Raw genomic sequence first — 8,019 nt, 5'->3', positions numbered from 1 at the left:
CGATTAAAAGAGGAAGATCACAAGAGGAAAGCAGAAAAAGGAGATTTATTCATGTGGCCGCACTGGAAGTGCAAAGGGACTTGAGGAGCTCGCCAAGTTCCTGAAGGAGGATCAAAATTTAAATGGCGGCCCAAGGATATGCACGTGAAAGTAGCCCTAGTCTAGGTGTGGAGCTACCTACTATTGCTCTGGTCTTCAGTCTTGCAGGGTGCTCTGGGAAGTGATCGGAATGGTGTGAGACCCCTTTTCTAGAGTCAGGCCAGCTTTGGCTGGTGCCTTTGCTTCTCCTACCGTGAGCTCCTTGCATGGACTTCCCATTTTTTGGGGTCCATCATTTCAATAGTCTGATAGGTTGAGGGACAAAAAGTGTTTCTTTAGGATGTCTTCATTTCTGCCCAGCACACACATGTGACTCCTGCTGTCAACAGCCCTGCTGCCCCCTTAGAGAGATTATCATCGGGTGGTGAGAGCTCACGGACTCATTATCCTACTGGAAGCGCTGGCAGGAAGCCTTCCCTTACGGACACCTGCAGTTTCAAGGAACCCGAGAAAAGATGCTGAGCAGCACGTGTGCCTCAGTTTCCTTATGTTCATCTAGGGATAATTTTACCTATAAAGTTCACTCTACTAGGTTTCCAGGAATATCAAAGGAATCAGCAGATATAAACACACTTTGAAAAGAGATGTGTTGTTTTGGGGGTAGGTGGCGCCTGCCAAATCATCTAAAACAGCACCTGGTGGGGAAGAGGTTTGAACTGTGGGCTGATTATTGCTTGAAAACTTGTGATTTGTTGCATTGAGGTCTGCTTACCTCTTGTTATGGTGGATGTATACTAGTCTTTCTAATAAAAAAGGCGTAATGTGGTGAATGTGGTAGTTATTGCATTGGACAATGGATTAAGGCTTGGGTAGACAAAGGAAAGAGGATTACCTGTGCCGTTGGGGAGGACAGAGGGCCAGGATGGAGCAGGTGCCACTCAGCTGGGTGGTTAAAATAGGGAACTAGTCAGGACAGAGGCAGTCCAGGCTGTGGAGGATGCTGTCACATCACGTCCTAAGCCACCTCAATCCCATTGTCTCATGGAAGGTCTCAATTTCCTTCGTACAATGGGATTGTAACAGCCTGTGCCTCTTAGGATTGAGAGTTAAGTGGACTGATGGAAAGAAAGCACCGAAGAAGTCCTCACAACGGCACACACCCAGTAATTGTCGGCTATTAGCCTCCATTATTGGCTGCTATTACAGTTGTGGCTGCCGCATGTCAGTCACTGTACTGGGCTGTGGTAAGCTAACAATCCCTCAAGTGGGACAAGAAGGCCCCTCCTTGCCCTCCTAGAACAACAGGCTGACTAACCCAGGTTCCGGTATCTATGACACTAACAAGAGGTGACCAGGAGCCCTAGGAAGGACATACATCCAGATGTCAGCCACACAGCCCCTCTTCCTGCAGTATTTCCTGCAGCTCCTGATGAGCCTAAGGTGTCCCTGAGCCAGGTTCAGAGACTTGGTTCATTGATTCAGATATTAACAGTCTCACTCTGGTGGCCCACTGTCCAGTTACAGCCTCTCCTCTCCTCTCCTTTTCTCACTTCTACTTCCTTCCCCTCCCCCTCCTCTCCCCTCTCCTCTCTTTCTTCTCTTTCTCTTTCTCTTTCTCTTTCTCCTCCTCCTCCTCCTCCTCCTTCTTCTTCCTCTCTCTCTCTCTCTCTCTCTCTCTCTCTTTCTCTCTCTCTTCTCTGTTTGGGTTTTTGAAACAGTATCTCATTATACAACCCAGGATTGCCTTGAATTCATGGGAATCTGTAGTAAGGGCTGCGGGCAGGCCTGCTTTTTGTCTCACCCGGCTCCTGCACAGCTAGCTTAGCCCTGGAAATAACAACACACAAATTGTATTCATTTAAACACTGCCTGGCCCATTATCTCTAGAGAGTTAGTTACAGGCTAACTCTCACATCTTGATTAACCCATTTCTAATAATCTTTGTAGCACCACGAGGTGGTGGCTTACCAGGAAGGATTCAGCATGTCTGACCTGGTGGCTGGCTCCATGGCATCTGCCTCACTCCCTCATCCCAGCATTCTGTTCTGTTTCCTCCGCCTACCTAATTTTCTGTCCTATCAAGGGGCCAAGGCAGTCTCTTTATTGACCAATGAAAATAACACAATAGACAGATAACCCTCCTCCATCAGGAATCCTTCTGTTTCAGTCTTCCTGAATCCTGGAATCAGATACATTTGTAACTATACCAAGGTGTGTGTGTGTGTACGCGTGTGCACGTGTGCGTAAGTTTTTTGTTGAAACATAGCTCACATTAATAATAGCGTATAGTAATAACAGTAGGCTCTTCCCTGGGGCCTGTGAGCTCCCCAGTCACGGGCTTTTGACTATGGTTACAATACCAGACATGGCATTCGTTCTGTGGAGGAGGCTTCAAAATCCAGTCAGAAAATGGTTAGCCACCAATAACAGTAGTGCCCAGAGGGACTTCCTTTTGCAGAGAGCAGCAGCCAATGCAGTAGATGCTTAGCTGTCAGAATTCTGGGAATAAGAGGCTGAGTGCTTGTTACTATCAACCTCATTCCTGCCTACACTCAGGAAAAGAAGGCAGAAAGGAAGGAAATAGAGCATGTGGGCTACTTTTACGTCACTTTGTCATAGCTGGAGTAATTTTGGAAGGGAGAATTCTGAGTTGGGAGAATACTGAGCAGACTATGGGCAAACTTGAGGGTCATTCTCTCTCTCTCTCTCTCTCTCTCTCTCTCTCTCTCTCTCTCTCTCTCTCAAGATTTAAAATGATTTCTATTTTTGTGTATGTCTGGATGCCCGTGTGAGTTTACATTAACGGTGTGTAAGGTCCTTGTGGAGTCCGGAGCAGGGTGTCAGATCTCTGGACCTTGAGTTATAGGCAGTTGTGAACTACCCAGTGTGGGTGCTAAGAAAAGGACCCAGATCGTCTGCAAGGATAACAAGTTCTCTTAACCTGAGCCATCTCTTCAGTCAGGAGACAGACTTAGACATGGCAAATTAGTGGGTCCTGTTGTCTAAAGCTGAGGATCATTTCCTTGATTAGTGATTGATGTGGGAGGGTCCAGATCGCTGGGTGTCATCCTGCGGAAGGTGGTTATGGGTGCTATAAGAAAGCACGCTGAGAAGAGCATGGAGAGCAAGCCAGTAAGCAGCAATTCTCCATGGCATCTGCTTCAGTTCCTGCTTCCAGGTTCCTGCCTTGAGTTCCGGCCCCAAGTTCCCTGAATGGTGGACTGCAAGTAGTGAGACAAAATTAACCCTTTCCTTCTCCAGTTGCTTTTGCCGTGGTGTTCTTCACAGTAATAGACACCGACTGAGGCGTGAAGGGTAGAGAACCGCGCTGTGACACGCTGACTGCTAGACTTGATGTGGACGTCACATTCGTGAGCTCTCATAAGCTGTGGTCACCTCCTTAACACCCACACATTCTTGGCAGCACTGGTTGGACTTCTTCAAAAAGCTTGGAGGGAGAGGGTTTTGAGGTAGGGGGAGGTTGGAGGGGTAAAATGAAGCATGTATATGATATTTTATTGTGTATGTGTATGAAATTTCCACAGAATAAAATGGAAAGGATTTACTCTCTGGTATGTTGACCACTCACACCCATGTGTGTATGAGCAGCACTAATTGGCCTTAGTGGGTCATTATACGAAAAGGCCATGGAGCTGGGAGGAGGACACGGAAAAAATATAGGAGGAGCTAAAGTGGGAAGTAGGGAAAGGATATGGCCAACGTACATTGTATGGGTAGGTGACATTCTCCAATCAAAAGAAATCATGAGTCATATATTCATCTACTATTGATTCTCATGAAAAATTTTGCTTTATTTTTCATTTACTATTTTTAAATTAAAATTTTATACAGTATATTTTGATCATGATCATCCCCTACCTCACAACTCCTTCTTATCCACCAAATATGTGCGATTCCATCTTACACCTGTGGCAATGGCAAAGAGCAGCAATGCAAATGATGTGGAGCAAGAGGAGCACTCCTCCATTGCTGGTGGGAGCACAAACTCAGGAAACAACTATGGAAATCAATATGGTGGTTCCTCAGAAAATTGGGAATTGATTACCTTAAGACCCAGCTACACCACTCCTGAACATATACCACAAGGACACTCACTCAACTATTTTCATAGCAGCATTATTCATAATAACCAGAAACTGGAAACAGCCTAGATGTCCCTCAATTGAAGGAGGAATAAAAAAATTGTGGTATATTTACACGATGGAGTATTATTCAGCTATTGGAAAAAATAACAGGAAGCTGGAGATATGGCTCAGTGGTTAAGACTACTGACTGTTCTTCCAGAGGTCCTGGGTTCAATTCCCAGCACCTGTGTGGCAGCTAACAACTGTCTGTAACTCCAAGATTTGACACCCTCACAAGACATACATGCAGAAAAAATGTCAAACAAACAGATTGTTAAAAAACATAAAAATGACATTATGAAAATTTCAGGCAAATAGATGGAACTAAAAAAATCATTCTGAGTGAGGTAACCCAGACCCAGAAGACAAACATGTCGTGTGCTCACTTATAAGTGGATGTCAGCTGCTAAGTAAAGGATACATCATGGCTGTGCAGCTTGGTGTTTTTGTGGGACTCCTAGCTGTGGAGTAGGGGTGTCTCTGACTTGTTTACCTGATCTTGGGACCCTTTTTTTCTCCTACTGGGTGCCTCATCCAGCCTTGAGGGTTTGTTCCTAACCTTACTGCATCTTGTTCTGCCGTGTTTGGTTACTGTCCCTGGGAGGCCTGCTCTTTTCTGAAGGGAAATAGAGGGGAAGTGGATGTGGGGGAGAGGGGGTGGGGGGAGAGGATTAGGGGTAGTGGAGGGTGGGGGAACTGTATCAGGATGTGTTGTATGAGAGAAGAAAACAAACAAACAAACAACAAAACAACTTAAACAACTTAAAACCCAAAACAAAAGCAAACAAGCAAAAGGCCAGTGGGACAAACAAAAATGCCCAAATAAAGCAAAACGAGACAAAAAGTTGGCAAAAATACCAGGGAGTTCACTTTGTGTTGACCAACTCCTGGGCTATGGGGCCTGCTCTCAAGTGTGCCTGAGATACCATGGGAGAAAAACGGATTCTTCCCTTTGCTAGTAGGTGTGGACTGCCGACAGCTTCTTGGTTAGGTGTGGGAGCCTGTGTCCACGTCCCCCTCTCCCACTGCGGCCATCTGGTTTAGCCTGTGAGCTGCCGCAGTCTCTGTGAGTGTCCAGAAGACACTGTGTCTTTGGTGTCCCCATCCAATCTTTCTTACAATCTTTCTGCCTCTTCTTAGGCAGATCTTTGCAGCTCTGTTGAAGCCCTCACTTAGGACTGCATACGAAGCATAGGTGCAGGCATTTGAAAACTGGCCTGTGCTCAGTTACACGTGACAGCAGCTTTGCCACCTTTCCTTCTCCAGGTGTACACTCCAGTAAAGCTGCCGACATTCACCTTGGTGGACAGCTCATTTCTGGAAGTTTTTCCCACTTGCAACACGGACAGTGCTGCCCATTAAACCACCGTCCATTCCTCCTCTTCCCCTAGAGTGCCCATTCCACCTTGGCTCAACAAATCTGACTGCTGGAAACTTGTACAAACGGAACCACATGGCTTCTCCGTTCAGATCATCCATGTTCTGTTATGTGCCAGAGCCCCCTTCCTTTACAAAGGATCTTTATGGTACCGCGAAGCAAGCACACTGTTGACCCCTCATCTGTCGATGCACACGGTTATTGGCTCCCCTCTTTGGGTCTCCTGGATTTTTTTTTAAATTAATATTTATTGAGCTCTACCAATTTCTTGACTCCCCTCCCTGCCCCCCCTTCCCCTTTAACTCTCCCCCAAGGTCCCCATGCTCCCAATTTACTCAGGAGATCTTGTCTTTTTCTACTTTCTACTTCCCATGTAGATTAGATCTATGTAAGTCTCTCTTAGTGTCCTCATTGTTGTCTAAGTTCTCTGGGATTGTGGTTTGTAGGCTGGCTTTCTTTGCTTTATGTTTAAAAACCACCTTTTTAAAACATGATAATTGTCTTTCTGAATCTGGGTTACATCACTCAAAATGATGTTTTTGAGCTCCATCCATGGCAGGTTAGGAACTGGTCTAAGCCTTGGGAAGAAAGCTTCCCTCCTCAAGACTCCATCCACCCATCCACATACAAGCCCACAGCAGTACTCCAAACTGCACTAAAATCCAGTACCTAGGAGCAGCGTTAATGTTTCTGAGGTCTTTGGTACTTTGAGAAGCTGTCTCTCCTACGCACCCACACTCTCACAGCAACACCACCTTCAGTTCAGTTCAGAGATGGTAGACCGGACACAAAGGTGGATCAGCCATGGCAATAGAGCAGAGGGCGAAGACTGGGAATCTCTCTGAATGTGGGGATGGGATGCCAGGGACCCGTAAAAGGACTCATTGCCATGTCCCATCTTGGTTCTTCTCTGTCTCAACACTCCCACTTCCTCAGACTCAGATGCCTACTGTGCTCAGTGATTGACACATGGGCCCGGTTGGGAAACCGAGGCTGTGGCAACTCTGGAAGGGAAGAGTGCTGTCTCCATAGCCCGAGGCTGGCCAAACTTTCTGTTATAAAAGCAGCTGACACTTAGCTTCACATGTCCTCCTCTGTCAGCTCTGTCTCAGGGACGTTGGGTAAGCAGAGTTGTGGAAGTCTATCTCACACTGCAGGCTTCTCTTGGGGAGGGTGGGGAATGGAATATCCTCTGAGAGGGTGAGGAAGCTTGGGAAAGTCTGCAGCACAGATCAGATGCTTGAGGATGAAGGGAGTGGATTGAGGGTGAGGAAGAAGTAGAGCCTTCTAGCAGTGTCTAGTAGAAGAGGGCAGGGAGTGTTTGGTAGGGTAAATTCGTGTGTGTGTGTATGTGTGTGTGTGTGTGTGTGTGTGTGTGTGTGTGTGTGTACTGAAGCCCCTCCATCCTATCCTTTCTCCATCTTATCCCTTCTCATCAAAGAAAGAGACATTTTCCAGATTTAGTAATCTCGGTGGCACAGGCCAGGCCAAAGCTACTTCTTGGGTCACCAACCTTGTGACCATCCACTCAGTCTTCACTCTGCCGTGAGTAACTGCAGCACTCATCCCTTGGGGCTCTTCCTTTCAGGTGAGCAAATCTTCAGCTATCATGCTGTCTGAACTGGAGAAGGCCTTGGAAAACCTGGTTGATGTCTACCACAACTACTCCTTGGTGAAAGGGAACAAGCACGCCCTCTACAAGGACGACTTTCAGAAACTCGTCACTACTGAGTGTCCTCATTACATGGAGGTGAGGAGGTGCTGCATTCTCGGGGTTCTCTGATGATGCTGGGGTGGCTGCTCCTCCATGCCGCTTTCTACAGATGGTAGCCAGTGCTCAGCTACAGATAGCCATTGCTGAGTTTTCCCTAAAATCTTTACGGTCTGCCTTTCTCTCTCACTATTGACAGAATAAGAATGTGGAAGCCGTGTTCAAAGAGTTGGACATCAATCAGGACAATGCAGTTAACTTCGAGGAGTACCTTGTGCACTTGGTAAAGTTGGGCGTGGCAGCCCATGCAGACAGCCACAAGCAGTAGCAGAGCTTCTGGCCCGGGGCTGGGCCCCCGGACATGTCTACGGAATAATAAAGTTGTCATACCTCAGGTCTCTCGGAGTCTGTTGCCTTTACTGGGGGTGAAGGAAGGGTTGGAAAACTGGGAGGGGGAAGCCGTTGTTTTTGTCCTTACTGATTGCCAACCTTCAGTCCTTCCCAGTGACTGTCCCTTTCCCCACCATTCTCCAAACTGATATGAGTCTCTTTGGACCTCTGAAGTTTGAGCCACTGGTTCTAGAATTTAAATTTTTTTTAAAGTCTATAACTTAGACCCGATAGTTTTAGTGGTTGGTTCTAAATGGGAGATTTGGAAATAGAGGGATGCTAGGATACTATGGGACATAGCTTAGTTTCTAGCTAAATGTCTTAGATGTGACTTTTTGGGAATTAGGGTGTGTGTT

At 46.6% G+C, this 8,019-nt stretch overlaps 1 protein-coding gene across 1 annotated transcript; it reads left to right on the top strand.

Annotated features, from left to right (window-relative positions):
• Positions 1 to 6,530: 6,530 nt before the first annotated feature.
• Positions 6,531 to 7,667, top strand: S100a8 (S100 calcium binding protein A8). The gene is made up of 3 exons (XM_087897446.1): positions 6,531 to 6,683; positions 7,151 to 7,312; positions 7,473 to 7,667. The coding sequence occupies exons 2-3, from the start codon at positions 7,172 to 7,174 to the stop codon at positions 7,599 to 7,601; spliced, it is 270 nt and encodes an 89-aa protein (XP_087753572.1). The 5' UTR covers positions 6,531 to 6,683; positions 7,151 to 7,171; the 3' UTR covers positions 7,602 to 7,667.
• The last annotated feature ends 352 nt before the right edge of the window (positions 7,668 to 8,019 follow it).

This window comes from Myodes glareolus, chromosome 17 (genome assembly GCF_982192425.1).
Source record: "Myodes glareolus chromosome 17, mMyoGla1.1, whole genome shotgun sequence".
Taxonomy (NCBI): domain Eukaryota; kingdom Metazoa; phylum Chordata; class Mammalia; order Rodentia; family Cricetidae; genus Myodes; species Myodes glareolus.
Note: the sequence above shows the minus strand (reverse complement) of the source record. Positions and strands in the feature narration are given on the sequence as shown.